A 21,196-nucleotide genomic window follows, 5' to 3' on the forward strand; every position below is an offset into this window, starting at 1 on the left:
AGCTTGAATAGCATAAACGATCAGTAGCTTTGATCTAACGGAGAGAAAAATCCTCTCCACCAACACAAAACCATGCTTCATTAGCCCACGTTAAGTCACTACACATGCCGGCTTGTAAAAACATGCTGTCAAATGACGTGTACACCGCCAGCTTCACAACGCACACCCTGTACCACACAGAGTGATCTCCATGACCGCTGGATGAGGCGTGCATGTATGCCGTCATTCCTACGCAGTTTGCGGGCAGGTAAGTCGCATACATTATGCAAAACTGGCCTTCGCTCCGACGCTCTCCCAGCAGCATTGTTACCTTTCATCCCGTGTGCGTTTAGTTTGGGCCCATTCCCATCGTGACGGAAAATTCCGAAACCAAAGCAGACAGTCAAAATGAAAGCGGCAAACGGCTGGAAAAGAAAATATATTGCCCACGGGAATATTGTGGCAAACTTACACATACACGTCTATACGCACACATTAAGATATGTGGACGGGCTGGCTTCGTGTAGGCATTTTGCATAATTTAGCAGCATTTTGTAATTAACGAGCGAAAGAGCGCACCAGAAAAATTGAAGTCGAGTCCTGGGCGAGCGTTCGTTTGCCAGCTAAATTGTGAGCAGGAGCACAATTATGTTTGGTTGATTTATTTTCATCATGCGTCGAATAACAAAGAGAAAATAATGAGAGAGAAAGAGAGAGAGAGAGAGAGAGAGAGAGAGAAAGAGAGAGACAGAGAAAGAGAGCAAAACAATGTGTGCGAAGGCTGAAAGAGGGAACATTTACACCGAAACGCAAACGGAAGCAAACTCTTTCGTTCGTAACGAAACGCCTTGCTTAGGAGGAGTTGCTTTTCTACGAAGGAGAAGCTTTCTAAAATAAACCAGCCACCGGGCGGACAAGGGTTGCACACTGCTGGATTTATTTTAAGACGGGCTTGCGGGTGGTTTGCGTAATAAAAAGGAACCAAAACCCCCGCCCAACAACGGGAGGGATGATGTTTGTGTTGTTTGTTTTAGTTTGTGATTAAATTGGAGGGCCCGAAGTGCTTCAGTAAGAAGGCGGAAAATGTTTTAAGCAAACACTACCATGACACTTGCTTTAAAGGAAACGTTTCTGCACACAGCTGCAGTACTTTAATTACTTCCGTTTCGATGGGAAATGGAAACCAAAAAGAAAAAAAAAGGGACACATGAAAGGCCAGCACATGAACGTACACTCCACTAGCAAATGTCAAGTGTGTCCTGGCAGGATGCGACGATCCGTAAAATGACTTCTCTTATCATAATTACTACTATCGCCCGCAACCACAACCAATATCCGGACGCATCAATCTTCGATTCGCCCAGCGGCAGTGGAGACGCCTAGTGGCTCACTACAAAGACGAGAAAAAAACGCGCACACACACACACACACAAAAGAGGACAAAAAAAAACATCGACCACAGCTGAAGCCCCAAACCCGGCTCGTGTTTTGTTGGTTTGTCGGTGTGGAAAAGTTTTCCCTTTGCTGTGCTAATTGAAATTCAACTGCTGTAGCCCGGGACGGGGACGGAACGAAACGGTGCACGGCACCGCCGCAAGTGCGAGCGAGAGGCACCCGCTTTATCATTCAATTAATCAAACCGAAAGAGTTTTATTCGTACGGCCCCCGTGTTTCGGGTTCGGTCACTTCATCTTCTTCACACCGCCGCTGACGAGGCTGTTATCTGGGACAGTGGGAGAACTAAACTACGGCCCACGTTCCGCACCATCCCCCAAGTGGCAAATGAATAAAAATGTCACCATTGGGTGTGTGGCTGTGTGAGAGGAACTTGATGGAAAACGAGGAAGAGAGAAGCAAAAAAAAAACAGCACACACACACAACCAACACAAACGTTCGCCGGGTGGAGCAACATCAATAACATCAAACGATAAATCATTTGCGCGCGTGTAAGAGCTGATGTTTTATCCCTAGTGCTTCTTCTATTTTGCGCCCGGCTTGTTATACATCCGTTTTATTCAGCTCATTACTTAATGCGTACCCCTAAATGAGGATCGAGGTGCGCTTGTGGCGCTGTGTGCGCAGCGGCAGTGGAATTAATTACCCGTAGTTGATTGAATTATTCATCACGCAGGGGCATTCGGGGCAGGAATGTGTGCGTCGGCGGTACCCTGAAACTCGGCGGTTTGTAGGCCTTCGACAGCGCATGGGTAGGGAAAGGACTTCCGTCCACTCCACTCGCAGCAATATTGATAATGGATCAGAATTTTAATTTGCGACTTTAAAAAAATAAACAAAATGCAAGGCTTCTAGGGATTTCAGCCGAATTGGAGCGAGTAAAATGATGCTACAATTCCCAATTATGAGCTTATCATCTATTCTCCTCATATCTGCTCATAATTTTCAAATTTAAATTCAAAAATATTTGCAATGTTGCTTGGACAAGCCTATTTCCAGAGGAAATTCATTATTACTCAAAAAAAAATCCACAATACGTGTTAGCGGTGAATTTTTGTACGAAAAAGATACAATTTAAGTGCCTTCCTAGTAATTTTCAGTAAGCCAATTCTCAACCAATCATTTCAGTTTTAAAATCGATTGATTGCTGCAATTTTAATCTTGATATTTATTTAATGCTTGACACAACATACACGAAAGCCAGCTAAACTTCAAAGCATGGCATTGATTTAAAACCCTACCAATGTGTCAAAGGTTCATCCAAACAAACGCTAACATTAAAATGTGTTAGTACCTCACACATACACATAATCGTATAAAGCATATCTCGTAATCGCAACGAATGATACAACTTTCCACCCGATCACGAACACCGTCGAGCACATTTTCCAAACGGACAAAAGTGCATCACGAGCAAACAGCACCGCAACCACCACAGCGTACGGATTGGCTTCATGGTCCGTACAGCCACGGGTCCATGATCAGATCAGTGCCAACGCTAGTGACCGCTCTAGAAACCGTAACGATGGTACTGGGTTGTCGCCCATTAGACCCGGATGTTATTATTTTCTGCCAAATGAGATTTTAATGAGTGGTGCAACCGGTGCCGGGCCTGTTCTCCGCCCCGGTAATCGTTTGCAAGCCGAACGATGCCATGTCCAGCCGTACCGTTGACCTCGACCCCGACCAGCCGAGGCGGTCACTAGGCCCATACCACACTGCCCCGAAATATTGAACCACAAACAGAAATGTTTGAACGTGATTGAAAAATAAAACAAAACCTAACACATAAACCCAAAGCAGCAGCAGCCGTGGTGCCGAATTGTTGGGGAAAATCTGAACACGATAGCACCGGTTCGTCTTTTACGGGTTATTTTCACATAATAACAACAAAAAACACGATTCTGGCGCTACCGTGCTCTGCCTAAAAACTTTACAGTCCCTTCCCCCAAAAACGGAGGGTGCAAAAGTTCAACTGAAACCCAATACCAACCCCCGCGCCCGGTGGGAAGCCGTTGCCCCTTACATCCGGAGATTTTAGGCCAATTTTCAACTCTTTTCTCCTGCGCCTCCTATCTCTATCCTCATACAGAAACGGGGCAGATTTTGGGTGGAAAATTTTCGGGCGTTGTCCGTCCGCTCGCGCGCGCTCACTCGCGCTCTTGAAAAAGGATTAACGCTTTATGAAACTAATCCCAACATTCGCACGAAATGAAAGCAGCTTTGCAATCAAACTGCCTGATGTCGTCTAGAAACGGTGTACGTGTATGCGTGTGTGTGTGTGTGTGTGTGCATGTGTCGACATACATTCACACGAAAACTCGAAAGGGACCCCCCCCCCCACGTGGGTAGATTTTTATGATCCATCTCGGTTCGCTGCTTGCTGCTTTTCGAGCCAAAAACCCTCCGCTGCGCCAAAATGTAGGCAAAGCGGTGTTTCGAAAACTCTGGCAAATCCTTTCGTCCGACCGTGTGGCTAAATTATCACGTGGGAAAACTGTTTTAATCGCAACATTTGGTCTACTTTTAGGAGGGGACGGTGGTGGCCTAAATCCTACCAACTACGAGAAAGAGAGCATTATGAGTCTGTGTGGTGTGGGCTTTTTAGTTTGCAGCGTTGGTGTTAGCCAAAAGGAGTGTACAAAAAAAATGTATGGTAACGAAATATTATGCCGCCCTCTCACTGGGATGGATGGGCTGGAGCGGGCTTAATAATACCCCCCCAGGCCTAGCAGCACCTTGCATGCACGTGCACGTGGCACAAGAAAGCTGCTGGTTGCCTGGGCCGCTTTCGATGCAGTATGACAGGAACGATTCAAACGAGCGCTCACACACCCGCACCCGTTGTCAGCGTGTCAGGAATGATTAATAGATCCGGGGTCGGCCCGATTACGCGACAACTAGGACATGCAGAGCATACGATGGGAGCTTGGTAATGTGTATTTGGTTTGTGTTAAGATGGATACCTCGCTGCAAAGGGTAGGGGAGTGAACAGTGCGGCAGCGTTTTATGCTTTCCACACAATGACTACGGATGTACGGTGGTGTATGCGTGTTGTGAGGTGAGTATGGTGGATGTATATAAAAATAAAATACACGAAACAAACCAAAAAAAAAAAACAACCAACACATAAAGGGGATGCACTTTCGGCGATAATTATTTGACAATCCGCTCACTCAAAATTAAACCTTCCGGCACCATCCTCCGGTCCCCTCATTATCGGTGCCGGCACAGTGCGGATTGCGAAATAACGATCGCCACAACGGACATACCGGAACATTCCAACAGGCGGCAAAGGAGGCAGTGGCGAACTTACCTGAAACAGTGGCTGATCGATTTTGGCGTTCGCCGGTATCTGCACCTTGTACATTTTCTGATCGAACTCGGGCGCGTGGTCGTTAACGTCCTCGACCTGCACGACGACGCGCGTCGTCGACGATAGCTGCGGCTCGCCGTTGTCCATCACCAGGACCTGTAATTAAAATGGCATAAAGGGAAAGGAGTGGGAAAAAAGAAGACGAAAAGTTCAACATTAGTGCGACTTGGTCCGCGATAGGGATCTCAGTGGAGAAATAATCTGCACCGCTGCGGGAGGGCGGCATGCTCCGGGGTGCACACGGTGCCTGGCCTGCCTCACCGTTACGCATAACGGGGCCGCCGCACTGGGAGGCAAATTAATTTTCTACCAAATGATTAATGAGCAGCAAACGTAGCAGGAAGTGCGCGAAAGGCCTCGCCACGTCGACGCGTCCCGAGATTGGGCGCTGCTGGGCGAGGCTTTTGTTGATTGGGATCGGGAAAACAGGGCGCACAACACACACACACTATCGACACCCGCAGCGGCCTGTCCAGCTGCTTGACTGATGGTGGATTATTTGCAACAATGTGTGTTCTGCGCGTGCGAGTCGATCGGGAACGCTGTCAAAACCCATCAACCACACGTTGGGGGCCCATGGTTTTTTAGGGCGGCGTGGGGGCATCCAACGTGCCATGAGGTCATTAAAAACGCACTTTGAGCAGTAATCTGGTTTACTACCGAGCTGCGAACTAGTGGGAGCCATTTTTTTTTTAATCAGGCGAAAATTGTGTGCAGAGGCTTGATTTTCTGTAGTTGTTGCTAATGATTTGCATTTTATGACATAAATTGCAATAAATATAACTTTTCCTGGGTAATTTAATGATTTAATTTGTATAAAGGTATCTTCGCCACATGCTGCAGGTCAAATTGCATACATTTAGGAGTTTTTAAAATTCATAAACCTAACAAGGCGTCATCCTTTAATTACGTAACGCTACAATGGTAAACGATCGTTCTCTAAATATGTAGTAAAGCGCAACATTGTAATAAATCCTGCTCCAAATTACTTAATACTTGACATTTTTTTATATATTAGAATAATTTAATTCAAAAAATAATTTCGAATATTTTTTGTTTAATTTAACAACTAAAAAAAAACAAATTTTTTCAGGGATTTTGACTATTTCAATAAGGATATAAATTTTTAAAACAATATTTGTGTATTTGATCTTACCTCAAGTATATGTTCAGGTTGATTTTCCCGATCCAGCTTTCGCGCGGTGGTTGTTATTAATCCTGCAAAATAGAACAAAAAAGCATAAGTTAAAGCATCTACAGAAAAGTTAAACCATCACAATCAGTGGGCAACAGTTAATCCCTCCACCCCAAACGTCCCAAAGTCTACAGAGATACTTTAATAAACCCACCGCCCTACTGACGCAACGGAACGATTTAATCCTTTCTCTAAGGAGTGCTTTGAAAGCCAAAACCACCACAGAGCCACCACGGAGACTCACAGTTGTTTGCAGGGGTGCCATGCCAAATCATCATTACGGGTTTCACCTTTCATCTTAGCCACCCGAAGGGCAAATACATAATTCAACACACACACACCGATATGGTTCATCCATACTCGGCGGTAAACCAAAGTAGGTGGGAGCAAGTTTCATTTCCATCGACGTTTGAAATGCAATCCGGTTCGGAAAAGCGTTCCGAACCGTTTGAACGTTCGCTAGGGCGATTCGTTACGGCTGGTGTTTGTGTGTGCAATGTTGTGTGCTTTCCTTCTGAAGTACTTTCCTCGATGGACGTCAACGGACACAACCTTCTTCTCTATGTGTGTATGTGTGTGTGTGTGTGTTTTAGTGTTTTTGCTGGTTTGATTCATCCATTCGATCAGGTGGGTGTACAATCGCTTTCGCCAGGGCTACTCCTTTTCAGGAGGGAATATGCGGCGAGGACACAAAAAAAAACAACAAAACTAAAAGCTTTCCTACAGGCAATGAGTATGGTTGTTTGTGTGGATGAGTGTGTGTGTGTGTGTGTGTGTGCGCGCAAAGGTAGAGGCTAGAGAGGTTGTCTTCCACTTCAGATCCAGTTGCTGCTGCAACGAATTGACCAACCGTAACCGATCCAGCTCAACCCGTTCCTTTTACCCGATGCGAAACGCTTCTTGACGGATATGCGCTCGGTTCGGTGGTCCTTGAAACGATCCACTTGAAGCGTGCCCGGTGTCCGCCTGCCCCTGTGCAAAGCAAGCAAAAGCCACCGCCTCCCGCCAACAGGATTGTCAATTACAGTTCGCATCTTCGCACGGTACGTGGGTAAAGGTAACGTCTTCATCGATTACGGCGCGTTTTCTGTGTCAATGGGCACTGCCAACCAGGATCCCCTACCCTCCTCATCCAGTGCGGGATAAAACCATCACAATCGGGCACGTCGTTAACAGGCCCGCCGGCAAAACATAGTCACCGGGCTTTTTCGTATCGATCCATATTTATGGCTCCAATCGATATTGTTCGCCCCGTGCCCGTGTTGACTTTTATGAGAAAATAATTGAATTTTAAAAGTGCATTTTCTGGCGGCTGCTAGCTCACCAGGGGAGGTTTGCTTGGCGGTTTCAAAGGTGCATCTTCGACGCCAAAAGCGTTGAGATTTATCCAATGTCTTTCCCGCTTCCTTCCCGATGACGGTAATTAAAATGTGCAGCTTGCTAGAGCGCTACAGACAAGTCCCTGCTTACCGCTGGTGCTGTTGATGGCGAAGTTGCCCTCCGGATTGCCGGAGATAATGCGATAGGAAATCTGCTGCAGTGGATCGATGTCTCGATCTTCGGCCGCTAGCTGCAGGACCTTCACGTTCGGCGGACTGCTTTCCGGTACCGAGGGATAGTACACGGCGTCCTCGGTGAGTGGCACGTTATCGTTTTCGTTCTGCACCTCGATGTAAACCTGCAAGAAGGGAACAGTAGCGAGAGGGAGAAATGGGTTAATAAAAGCGAGGTTAGTTGCAAATAGTTTGCTAACAACCAGATGTGGTTGGTGTTTGTAGCTCCTCACCATTAGGTGCGGTGTGTGGTAAAGCTTACCTGTACGCAAGAGTGCAGCGGAACAACGGCTTGGTCCTGTGCGCAAACCGTCAGCCAGTAGTTCGGTTTCGTTTCCAGATCCAATGAGGCCAGCGTGCGTATCGTTCCTGAGAAAGAGAGTGAGAGTGAAGAAAAATTGATGATGAGATTACCACAAACTTTAGCGTTTCAAGAACATTTAATTGCTGCATAGGAAGTCGTCAATGGAGCGATTGATTGTATCGTTTAATAGCTATGTGTACCAAGCACATTCTCTTTGCCTACTGAGGTCACTGCCGCACATATAGGATGCAAAGTTATTGAAAATATGTCTATTATTATCAAACGTATTTTTACGCCTAAAGTTATGCAAAGTGCTGAATGATTTTTTTTCCTTATTATATCTTACAGAATTTAACAGCTTGGTATGCCTTTAAAAAATGATTCCCCTATGGTATTTTAATAGCTTGAATAGCAAACCAAGTCATCTATTGCAAGTATGCAAACACATTCCTGCTTGAATGTGTATGGTTCTTCGCATTGTCACGTTTTGCTAAGCGCCTATTGGTATGCAACATGCGTTAATTAATCATCGCAATTACATATGGGACATTGTACAATAATTTGTTTGCATTCATAAGACATACAATCTCACATACTTCCAATGATAAAAATACACAATAAACCATAATAGAGCGTGTAGCTGTTAAACTTTGACGCTATAAATTTGAAATTTCTTAACAAATTAAAAAAAAAAACATTATAAATTTAAAATCTCTTAACAAAATGGTGAAGAAAAAGGAAACATTATCTTAAAGAGCAACGGCAATTTGTCTTCCCACAACAAAAAAAACGAGGAAGAAAAAAACCTGCCCTAAAATAAACGCACCATAATTACCATCATCGCTTGCATAAGCATTAAGCGTAGACCGCAAATTTCATGCAAAGAAATCATGATCTACGGCTTTACCAACTGAGCCGCCAAGCCTTACATCACACGCCCCCGCTTTATGGTCTCTCATCACTCCCTGCTGACCGCTTTTATGTCCCATGCCCCAGCTTACCTCCGGTAGCCGTTGTAAAATGCTCATTAAATCTCCCTCCCTTCAAGCCTACCGCGTGCGCGCTGCCTCCCCCCGCGTGGAGAGGAGAAAAAATCATAAAAATCGTGGTCGAAAAATTCATCTTCCTAATCATTGTGCGGTCATTCTGTACCAAGACGCAGTGCCGTTTCGGGGCAGAAGAAAGATGGATGATGGGGGAAACAATAGGATGAAAACAGCCACACAAAAAAAAGAAAAGATTTTCCGCACTGTGCTATGCTTTCATGCTGCCTCATCACACACCTCGCCGCGGCACCAGCTGGCAGGCAGTGGGGGATTCTTCCCGGAATCTGCTAATACCACACGACCCGTAAAGCACACTTTGAGGTTTCGCTCAATGCGCGCACGTCAACCGTACAGCGAACATGGAAATGTTGCGACTGGACTGGGCGGACGAGACTAGCGAGCAGGAACGAATTCTAGCAACCATAATCTTTTGTTTCCTTTGCGAATGTGCTTCTCCTAAGCAGATGGTTTTTTGTTTTTGGCGATTTTGCTTCATCTTTTTTTTTTGGGCCCCTGTTTCGCGCCCGACTGACCAACTGGAACGGCTGAACGGCTCTCTGGTTGCCCTGCACACAGCACACAGGACACCGGTTATCATCGGAGCACACTTTGGGCATAAGATGAATGTCATTCCGTTGACAATGATCCTCCACGTCCACAACAAGGGGCCGCACCTCGGGGACGCCGGTCAACCATGTACGGCAACGGGGGATGGAATGTTTTTGGGGAGGATTAGTGTGATTACAGCGTGCTGAACTTGGGCCAACTTTTCGGTTGTCGTAGAAATGAGACACTCTCTCTCTCTCTATCTACCTTCCCATGCTTCGGCCAGACGTGTCCCAGAACCGGTCCGCTCCAGCAGCTGCCAAGACAACGATGATAATGATAATAAGTAAAAGTCGCTGACGGGCTTGCTTCGATTGACGGGGACATTCGACGAACAATGTGTACGGTGTGTCTCGCCCAGTGGACGGCCAGTCACACAGCATTGGCAGTTTGGAGAAGCGAACGACATTTGTTACGCTCAGCGGAGCGGCGATAATGGTTAAGGAAATACACAAAACATAACAATGGCTTGTTGGGCGAAAGGCTTCCAAGATGGTTGTTTTTTTTTCGTGCATATGATGTATACCGACTACCATTAGGGGGTAGCAGTGGAAACACGAGGAACATCGATAAAATTGGCCACAAACTGATCGACAAAGCGTCTGGAGTCTTGTTGCGAGTGGTGATGCACTGCACATTGTTTGGAAGACTCTGAGCAAAACGGTTGCTTGGTAGAAGCAAAGAAAGGAACTTCTGAAAAAATTATTTCTCCATCTTTTTGAAATCCAATAACGTCGGGAGTAAAAAATCGAACGACGAGAAACAGCACGAAATGCTACTCAATACACTAAAAAAAGTTGGCTCCAAGGCAAACGTCAGTTGATGTTGTTACAAATAATTTGGAGAATGTTGCAACGGGTGAGGGTGAAAAATAAACAAAATATTGCATTGCACATTGTTAGAGTAATAAAACGCCTAAATATAGACAACATGCACATCAATTGACCATTAAGAGTCGATGGTGCTTTAATGCTCCTATGCGCCATTCATAATAAAAGTTTGAAATAATCATCAAATTACCATTACCAAACAGAACCAATGTACGTTCTATTTCTAGCTTAAATCTTGAAGATCAATCTTCTACAAAAGTAGTCGATTAATACAATCGAGATGCTTAGAATGGCTAAACAATGACAGAATATTCAGTTTTTTTTTTCAATATCGGCAATCAATTAGGTCTTTTTTTATTGTCCATTCATCCGAGTTTCGATAATTCAAAACCGGAAGGAAATTTTGGACTGCTTTTGGACGCGAATAAAATAACTATAAATACATTATGGTACATTATGGCATTATGGTTCCTCTAAGAAGTCAATACTACAGTTCAGCGGCGAAACATTTTTAGATTTTTGAATGATTAAAAGATTATGCAAATCTTCTAATGTCCATAAAGTTTTCTTCAAAATACAATTGAATAAAACGTGCAATAATACCTACAATTCAATACACACACAGCCCTATTTAAACATTTACAGCACATCGACCAATGGTCGGTGAAACGAAACTCCTGTCCAAATTGGGACCGGTGTTCTGCCAAAGTTTCTCATTCCATCCCCATTTCGTCCACTGCGAATCGAGTACACTCGCTTACGAAATACACTCGAGAGTTCTTCAAAACATTGATAGCGCCCGATTGCCGACTTCGGAGCTCTAGCATCATTCCCTGAGCTGTCAGGGTGGTCTCGCAAGACTCACCCAACCCAACACCGGCTTTGTAAAAACCGGCCGGAATGTGAAACATTTCGAAGCCCGTTTGCCGATGCAAATGGAATCAATTAAAATAAGGGCAACAGTGCTCTGAAAGTTGCCACAGCGTCCAAACACCAGCCTGAATCATGGATGAGGTGAAATGAAGTTTGGAAATTTGGCATCTCAAACACCGAAGCACAGCGCGAGGTAATTTAGGGTAATGGTGCAACGGCGCCGCCCCGGAAGATCAACGGGCGGTATCGATCACACCTAATTAAATTAGAGCTCCAGTCTCTGGTTAATGCCTATTTTATGATCTTTCCGCTCTTTCGCGGTTGGATCGAGCGGCCCCTGTTCGTTTGTGCTCGCCACGGGCCACTGGAGGCAGGTCAAGCGGTGGGCTGTGAACTTTGCGAAACATGTTTCGGGGAACTGAAGCATTGATGGTGCCACTCCAAAATATCGTCTGCCTGCACGCGGTACCCACACAAGGAGTGTTCCAGATTCCCAAGCAGCAAAGGTGCATGTTCCGCTCGAATCAATAACATTTTCACTTGATTTTTATTGTGCACCCTTTCATTTTGCAGCAGGAGAGAGAGAGAGAGTGAGAGAAGGTGAAATAGGTGGAAATGATGAAAAGCAGAGAAGGAAAAGTTTTTGCTTCGATTGCCACAGCGTACAAGTGCCATCGAGTGTTTCGAGGGGGAGGCAAAGAGTGTGCGAGTAAATAAATTAGGCATATTCTATCTTCATCAAACGAGCCCATGCCTTTACCGCGCCCGCTTCATGCTTTCCATCTTCATTCTGTTCGCGTGGGAGAAATGAAACAAAAACCGCTCGGGCTGGGAAGTTCTCCTGCCCCACCGCAAGCAGCCGGCTGATACAGTGCTGAGTGATAAATTTCCCAATTCCAACCGCCCGATTCTCATTCCACCCGACTCCTCAGCCCGAGACCAGGACGGGAGAGTAGGTTTTCGGTTGCTTTTGCCGACGGTTTAATGGAATGGAAGCGCCACCGAACGAACGCCGATGAAATCCATTCGGCCCATAGATAGGCAATAAAACGTGTTAATTACCCGCGATGGCGAAAAACGAACCCAGTGCGCCGAATGGCGCTGGGTGAGGGTGGTGGGCGGAGGAAAGTAAGAAATAATGTTGCAACATTTGCGGGCAGCACGGTTGGGCGGGTGTGTTCGCTATGAAAAAGCAACCCATTAGTAGGTCGGTATGTTCTTTGGTTGCTGGTCTAATCCGGAGCTAGTGTGAATGTGTTTGGTTGAGGTGTGATTATTAATTTCTTTTTATTGTTGTCGGAGGTGGTATTGAATGATTTGCCACATTTGTAGAGTCGATTTTTTTTATTTTATTAAATCGCTTTAAACTCTACGAAGATTGCATCAGTTGGATAACAACATTTAGCAAACGCCTACATTTATGCAAGGAAAATATTATAGCATCTTTAAGCTATGCATTTCTTCTCACAAGAGGACGTTTTAGCAGCTTTAATGAGTGAATAGGTTGTATCAATTGAAAATTTGGTTCTGTTGGGTTAAAAATAGTATTTTTCTAAAATTCTTTTCTATTCCATTTAAAGCATATTTAAACATAAAGCGCTACATCCACTTGCTAAAGCTCCTTGCATAAAAAAACGCTCCATGTGCTTTCATTTTGCTGAAATATATCTGCTCACGTCCTTTCTGGCGCGCAAGAACCTTCTGTAAAAAACATTTTATTCTACACAGCGCACTCGTGCGTGACACTTGCATTCATTTCGCTCCCATTATAGCTAAGCGTTGCAGTAGTCATGTACCTCCAGCCGTACGCCACATATCCCGCAACAATCAGCGCGACTGGCAAGAACACATAAAACAATAAAACAAGATACAAAGTTAAGCAACAAATACCAGGAGCGAGAACACACGAACACATACACATATTCTTTAGAATGGCTTCGTCCTTTCGCGTCGAAACGCAGACGACTGCGAAAGACGCTTACACGGTGTCGCTGCTTTCTGTTTCTTGTTTTACCACGCGCAGCAAACGGCAGGGCGGCAGTAGGACCACAAACACCACAGCTACAGCTGAGCTCAAACCAAACAAGGCGCAGAACAGCACAATGGAGCACATGCTCGCAGACTGGCTGGTAACAATGGCTTTGCATTGGTCTAATTGTAGTCCCAGCGCTGCCGAAAGGAAATGCCACCGGGGGGAGGGGAGAGGATGGAGTGAACAGTGAACAAAAGTTTTCTCCCGACAAGTTGTTCGGTGTAGCTCCCTAGAGCGGTCTCCTAGCTCCTAGAAGGAAAAATAAACAGTAGCACCACAGTACGCAAGATGAAGCACGCATTTATGATTTTTTATTGCAACATTCTCCGTGTCTCCTCACAACCCGTCCTCAACGTGGCATTGGCCGAAAGCCGTTAGAACAATAGCGCTTTTGGATATAGGTGAAAACAAAAAAAAACAAAAAAAAACCTTTTTTAGAAAAATGTCCCGCCTTGTTATATGATGCCACCAGCTTTCTATCGCTTCCGATAAAAAGGCACTGACACTCTTTTCCCATAAAGCATACCTCACGTACCAATGGTTCGTGTTCGTAACTTGCCGCGCGCTGCGTAGCCCGCGTCTGGCACGATGTTCGTGGGAACATTGTAAGTCCTGAACTTGCGAATCGATTTGAAGCGGCAAGAAAAGGAAAAGAGCTGCGTTGCCACTAACTGACGACGGGGTGGGGAAATATTAATTAAAATGCTACAACTTTTGCAAAAGCAACAATCGATCGAAAGTTTGTTGCCCAACAAACTTGTTCCAATTAAAACTAAGGTAGGGACGGTGGAACATCGACGCGGCAAAGGAGACACATTCAAGGGAAATAACGACGTTCAGGTAAGGTAAATAGTTTGCTGATTATAGCCGGGACAGAATGATAAAATGACTGTACAATTAATTAAACGTTGTATAGTGTATACTATGTAAAGAGCATCAACGTTATTGTTGAGTAGCAAAGGACAGTTTCAGGAAAACGTCAAACTTTAAGAGTCGTTCCTTGCTTTATGGCGTTTAGTTTGTTCGTATAATTTTAAAGTGTGCAATATTTTCTCAAACCTAGATTATTTCAGCCTCAAAGCTAGAATCCGATTCGAGTACCTGCTCGAAAATATAGCAAAACAAGGTCGTGTTTTCATTTATCCCAAGGTGCATTAGAGAGATCAGGTGGTGGAATCTAGAGTCAAAGTGTATGTAGACCAGGTGATCTTATAGCCTGTTTTTAATACCTTATTTCAACAACACTTTTTGACGGAACGGGTGTAAACATTTGCTTAAAAAGGCTTTCTGGTAACTTGACGAATACACAACACACTCTGAAAATCTTCATTCACAAGCAGAAGTGATGAAAATCAATCTGCTAAATATATACACCTCGGGATAAGCCCACCTGTACATTATATCCATTTTGATAACTACTCGTAAACTGCTATGGAATGCAAACAGCTGATTGGTTCAAATTCCAGCTTATGTTCTTAAAAGCGAAAAGGGCCCATCGCTAGAAAGTCATTCATTCCGCGCCGGAACAAATAAAGCAATTCAATCTGTTACGATATGTTTGCTCCCCGCAAGTGGTCTCATACTGTTTCTTAGCCCATAAAAGCACAACACGCAGGCAACAATGCTGCGGGGCTCACGCACTACCCTGCATTATCTTCACTCCTTGCCCAACAAGACTTCCGGCGTCACGGATACGCGTAGTGTACGTGTTTCGTGCCAGGAGTGTTAATAGAAAAGTTTTTCCATCCGTAACCACAGGAGCTCCGTTGCGCTTCTGTTTTCGGGGATATTCCAAAGCCACGACGCCAATAAACATATGGCCCCGCAAAACATGTCGCACAGTGAAACTGTTGCTTCGATTAACGAGATACTAGAGGTGGGAACTTTCCTGCCCCAAAAGGACATTAGACGGCATGGATGTAGGTTGCGGCTGCGTACCAATTTGCTAAATTGTTAGCGGTCAGTAATTAGAGCATTGCTGCTCTCGCTAACCAATCTAGAACTTTTGGGGAAGAAGGTGTGTGTGTGTGTATTTGTGGATGGAACACTGTGAGCTGATTGGAATTGGGTATAGAAAACAACAGTCGTACACAAATACACCACCACCACCGTGTGCGTGTGCAATCAATTTAGTGTGCTGACGTGCTGGTGATTATTTTTCCATCCTCTCGCTGATTTTGTTTGATAGGTTGCTCTGGAGGGAACCACTCCACTCCACGTTCTATTGGATTCCAGCGCTTGCAAATGGTGTGCAAATAACACACCGTTTGTTTGTTAACTCGCCCACAATTCAACGCCCCATCTATTAGCCCATTGTAAAAGGACACCACCCACTTCAGCAGCAGGAAGTCCAAAGAGACAGGCGCAGCACAAAGCAACACCAAAGATCTGTAAACCACCGGCGGAGGCTGGCACTCGCCCCAAGGCAATAATTATGGCACAAAGCACACCGGGAACAAGGAAAGGAATTGCAATGCGCGCTGCCTACATTCGGGCGCTCTGTTATCATCTGCACTGCCATACCAACAATTACCCGCCGTTGAGGGAGAGCGAGCTGGGCAGATAGTCAGAGGGAAGAACAGGGAACAGGGACAGAACCGTAGATGTTGGTATAGACGATGAAAACAAGAACTTTCATTCCCCGTTTGCCGGATGCATCCGGCGGTGTTCGTATCCACTTCCATTGTGATTTGGATTTGTGTAATGCAGTGCACCCGTAATTCTAACCAACAACTGGGTTTGCATCCGTTGCGCAAATGTAAAAGAAAGCAAAGTCTCCACTGTTCTTTACCCTCGTTTATCGCTGTACTTTGCAACTTTTTCTGCCATGGGGGAGAAAGTTGTGCAGCTGCACAGCTAGTCGGGCTAAATTATACATCTTCCAAGTCATGGGGTGTTTACGTGCGAGTGTGTTGTTTCTGTGTTTCTGTGGACAGACGTGGCAGCAACTGTAACTTTGGAGGTAAATCTTGAGAGTTTAAGGATGAGAGCTGTACAACACCAAAGATGTTGATATTGTTATGGAGTTGAGAAAGTGATAATTAAACACTTGTAGGGTTTATGAGGCGTAGTTGTAGAATTCAAAACTTGCGGTATAATTCAGACGATACTTTGTGTACTATGTCACCGTTTTCCTGTGTTGCTAAGAAAGATAATTTAAAATATGAACTCTTATACAACGTTTTAGGCTAAAGGCAAACAAAACGCACATTTTAAGCCATTCATGTCGGCTACTCCATAGATCCAGCACCTAAAATAAATTGCACCTTAAAGTCGGCAAATGTCAGCGCCAAGTTTTTAGTGACAATCTTTACCAGCAAACTCGCGTGAATGCAAATGAAGCAAATGCGATTACGCCAATGCTAGACGCAAAAACGAATGGATGTACAGAGATAGCTAGAGAGAGAGAAAAAAAACGCATCTTTTCTACCTTTCGCAAGACGCTCAACCCGCCCTGAGCATATCCAAACTTTGGATGGATAGCAGCAGCAATACAGAAAGAAAGACAGAAAGACTGATAGAAGTTGGAAGAATAATGGTTCCGAGCTTCCAAAAGTTTGCGCGCGGTTCTGCAGAATCGTTTGAACAATGGGGCGGCGACACGACACGACTTCTCTTTAGCGCCATCAGATCTCGTTTGTTTAGGTACCCTCAGCGGTGGGTTTTGGGTCGGGGTAAGGACACTTTAGCATAATTCGGCACAATCGCTTTTTTTGCTCCACTACCGGCCACACAGCTTGCTGCCGGTGACGTTTCGTTTGGAAGTTTGCAAGTGTTTCTAGAAATCACGCTTGACGCTTGAATTGTGGCTGGAGCGAGCAGCAGCAGCAGCATAAATCGATCGAACAAGACCGGAAGTGCCGCCGGATATTCACTACACGCTCTCGGCGCACTTCAGGATAATTCGATCAAAACTTGCACACCGTGCAGCACCGAATTAGAGCACTGGATGTGGGAGAGCTGCCGTGCTGGAGTGCTCGGTCTCGGTCACAAGATGTCAAATTCATTCTCTTTTTGATTCAACGGTGGAACAACGCGTTGTTCGAGAAGGATGAGGCACAGCGTTGGAATCTCATTTGGAACGAATAGACTGACTTTTGGGGCAGGGAGATGAGCGAACTATCTTTATCTTCGAATAACCGCAAAGGACCCATTCTTTCGGTGTAGCAAAGTGTTCTCCCGAGGTGCTCTATTTTCTCCACTCTTCCCCGAGGCAGTGAAATGACTTCATTCGACTTTGATTAATAATGATCGTATGCATACTTAATGCGGAAGACAGCTGCATTTGCATTCCAATCGCGCTCCGAGGCCGTGTGGTGGCCGGCGGGAACCGGCAGAAGTTTTCCCATCGTTCCAGCGTTCTTCCATGTTGGCTGAGACTTGAACTCCACGCCAAAGTATCCCAGTTCGATCGCTTCCGGGCAACAACATCCAGCAGGAAGCTCAAGTGCAGCAACTTGAGCGCGTTAGCTAAAAATGAGCACACGGGGTGGGAGGGTGTTGATGGACAGCGCGCAATCAAATTTGCACAACAGTAATGGGCAAATTTTGCCAACACCTAATGCAATGTACTGTCCAGCCGCTAACACTAACTAGCCCCGCGCACTCTCGCGGGTTTGATTTACGTGCGCGCCGGGCAGTTTTGTTGTGCTCGTTTTTGTTAGCTCTCTCTCTCTCTCCAACCCGACGATGATTTATGCGTTTCAACTGATCGGCTTTTCGGAGCGGGTGAAAGGCAGTTCTATCCCGGGCGGTTTGATTGTTGACGGGATTTGGCGCAGAAGTTTCGCGGACGAACTGCTGCACTTTGCCCACGCGGGGAAAAAGTAAGTTATGGCCAGCATTACAGCATCGCGCGGGACTCACTCGGAATCGGGCGACCGGCGATTTTGAGAGTGTCGTTTTTTCCTCCCCCTCTCCCGCGTGCTGATGCTTTCCATTTGACGGATGGGTTTGTCAACCGGGCTAATGTCGTTGCGAAATAGAAACAAACTAGATAACGGCTGCCCCGCTGATGGATGTAGTTAAATTACACGGCACGGTGGGTGATGTTTATTCTGAGCTGCTGATGGTGGCGTAGCACTCGTGGAGGACAAAACTATGCTGTGTGCATGTGTACTGAGTCGTTTTGACAAATGCTTCTTTTCTGTTTGAGCGATTGCCGAGTCGAGTTTGTTTGGACGGTACCATTAAATCAATGGCTTCGGTACGGAATGTTACAAATGCTGTATGTACAAATGTTCCGGGGGAAAGTGCACAATTCATTGCATCGGATAAAGGAAGCAAAAATTGGATAATTTTATAGATATTTCATAAAAATACAAATAGTTGCTGAAATATAAGCCCGTTACAACAGGTAAATCTGTATAACTCGACTCTTTGACAAGCAATATGGTAAGGACTACGATTGTACAACAAACATATCTACAGTCATTATCCGATATACGTCATCGTACGAGCACTGAGCACAACAGCGTATTGCGAGTTTTCGCGTATTGTGGACTTTTATGGAAAAATAGTTTATTCGATGGACGAAAAATATCGAAACAGAGTTTTGAATTAAATATTTTTACATTAAAACAGGTATCTTTTGCACAAGTTCGACGCAAAACACTGTTTGAACATCAGTGAAATCCAAAAAGAGTATAAAATATATCAGAATATTGTGAGTAATGAAATGTAACATAAATTCTTCTTCTTCTTTGGCTCAATAACCGATGTCGGTCAAGGCCTGCCTGTACCCACTTGTGGGCTTGGCTTTCAGTGGCTAATTGATTCCCCCCATAGCAGGATAGTCAGTCCTACGTATGGCGGCGCGGTCTATTTGGGGATTGAACCCATGACGGGCATGTTGTTAAGTCGTACGAGTTGACGACTGTACTACGAGACCGGCTCTAACATAAATATGAGTATTAAATAGGCTTTTGTTGGATTTAAGAATTAAATAATTTGGAATTTGGAACATGAATTCAAATAAGAAAATACACACCAATAAGAAGGAACTAAAATAAAATATATAGATTAATTAACTTCTCAAATATGAAACGTAAGAAATGAACTGCCCGAAGTACTCGAATGAATGTAGTGAACTTTGAAACAAATGAATACACAATTGCAAACTGATTGAGGGGCACGCCTTCGGTACAAAATTTATAATCAAATACCACATACAGTAACTTGTGTGGATATATTTCACAGCTGTTTGAAGAATATGACAATGTTTTCCAATTTTTCATATTTAATAATTTAATTAATTTATTTGTTGTTATTGACTTACTGATGTATTCTATAATTTTATTTTTATTTTTAAGTAATACGGCCTTTTTGGACCGTTCATCCTGAATAAAAATAATTGTTTATGTTCAGACTTCCGTTAGTGAAGTTAGCACAAAAACTGATACAGAACGACAAACAAACAAAAATAAAAACATTATTCACTTAGGCGTTATTTATTTTTGAATGCTGACAAGTTTGGAGACAAAATGAACAGTGTTCATAAGCAGTATTAACCTTCAGGCAGTGATCTAAGATCAGAATGGCCCGGTTAATTACAGCTCTACTAGGAATGGTTACGATAACTTCCATGGACGACTGTAGCGTCCCAGAAATAATTTGCAAATTGAATTTTGCAGGAATATTTGAAGAAAGTTTGAAACTTTGCCTAAATTCAATTCGTATTTTTCTTTTCTGTTAAGGCAAACGAAACCGTCTACAACTCAGTAAAGAAAATTACTAGGAAACCAAATCATAAGACAACATTCTTTGAACTAATTGCTAAAATAATACCGCGTACGATGAGAACATAACAAGATTTCAGCTTACACTCGTTACGCAACGTTTCCAACAAGAGATTTACGATCAAACAGACACGTTAAGCCGCTAAGAGCACTTCAATGCAATTAACATGACCAAAATTGTAAAAATTAATGTCAGTATGCGACAGGAACATCCTTAGTTCCACTCAAAACATACTTAGGTGACAGAAATTCGTTAAACGCCACACAAAACGAGCCCATAAATTCTCTTTCCCCTCAGAAAGGTTAAACGCAATGCATTATTGATTTATCGATCGTACTCCAGCAACACAGCCTTCTCATTTCATCGATCCCTTTTACCTTCAACGAAGATCACGACGACATGCCGACCATTTCCCCCACTTAGCGGTCTCTGAATGCAGCTGGGAGGCATTTTTATAAATATCCCCTTATCCCTTACCGGATGGCCACACATACGATGCAATGTCGATGTGCCGGTACGGTGCACCACACTTCACTTTTGCCCCGTAAAACCAGCAACCCTGGAGGGTAACGGCCTTGACGGGCGTAAATCTCCGTGTCGGGCACCGCAAAGGGTGCACAGAAAATAAATCCCTATTTAAAGAAATCCGTAGCATTCTCAAGTAGGTAAGCCGCATGCAGGGCAGTCACACACATACATACATATCCCACCGGGGGCTATTGGCTTGCCCTCATTAGGAAGCGGAATGTGTTCCTCACTTGATGAGGTATGAGCTATTATTAAAAAAAAAAACAACAACAACATACCCTACAAGTGTTGCACACGTCCCCGCTGCGGCAAAGATAGTGGATAATGGTGCTTGTATGGCTGCGGAAGTGTATGAAAATAAGAACCCCGCAAAAGCCATGAGAGGGCGTGAAACCGTAATTGAATGGCGGATAAACATCGTATGTAGCGGTGGAAGAACTGCCGCTAGGTTTTTGTGCCGCACTTCGAAGGTCACACCTGGATTGTAGATGTAACTTCCGATAGGCGACCTTGTTAAAGAACCTTCTTTTAAAGCGATAGAAGGGTGTAAAGGAGACTAAAGAGTGCATTGAAACATGGGAAAAGTTATGGATTAAATATGTTTACCTGAAGACTGAAGAATTTCAGAACGGAAGCTTCCACAGTACACCGAATAACCGATCGCTTGACGAGGTTCACAT

At 44.5% G+C, this 21,196-nt stretch overlaps 1 protein-coding gene across 9 annotated transcripts in view; it reads right to left on the reverse strand.

Moving 5' to 3' along the window:
* The window catches only part of LOC120957438 (fat-like cadherin-related tumor suppressor homolog), a 258,528-nt gene that overhangs the window by 49,108 nt on the left and 188,224 nt on the right, over positions 1–21,196 (reverse strand). For all 9 annotated transcript variants that reach the window (XM_049609724.1, XM_049609728.1, XM_049609727.1 and 6 more), the window contains 4 exons: positions 7,822–7,928; positions 7,477–7,684; positions 5,968–6,029; positions 4,752–4,907 (listed from right to left, as the gene is read on the reverse strand). In XM_049609724.1, the coding sequence (XP_049465681.1) occupies positions 4,752–4,907; positions 5,968–6,029; positions 7,477–7,684; positions 7,822–7,928 (533 nt within the window). The remainder of the gene's footprint in view (positions 1–4,751; positions 4,908–5,967; positions 6,030–7,476; positions 7,685–7,821; positions 7,929–21,196) is intronic.

The sequence above is a fragment of the Anopheles coluzzii genome, chromosome 3, assembly GCF_943734685.1.
Source record: "Anopheles coluzzii chromosome 3, AcolN3, whole genome shotgun sequence".
Classification (NCBI taxonomy): Eukaryota; Metazoa; Arthropoda; class Insecta; order Diptera; family Culicidae; genus Anopheles; species Anopheles coluzzii.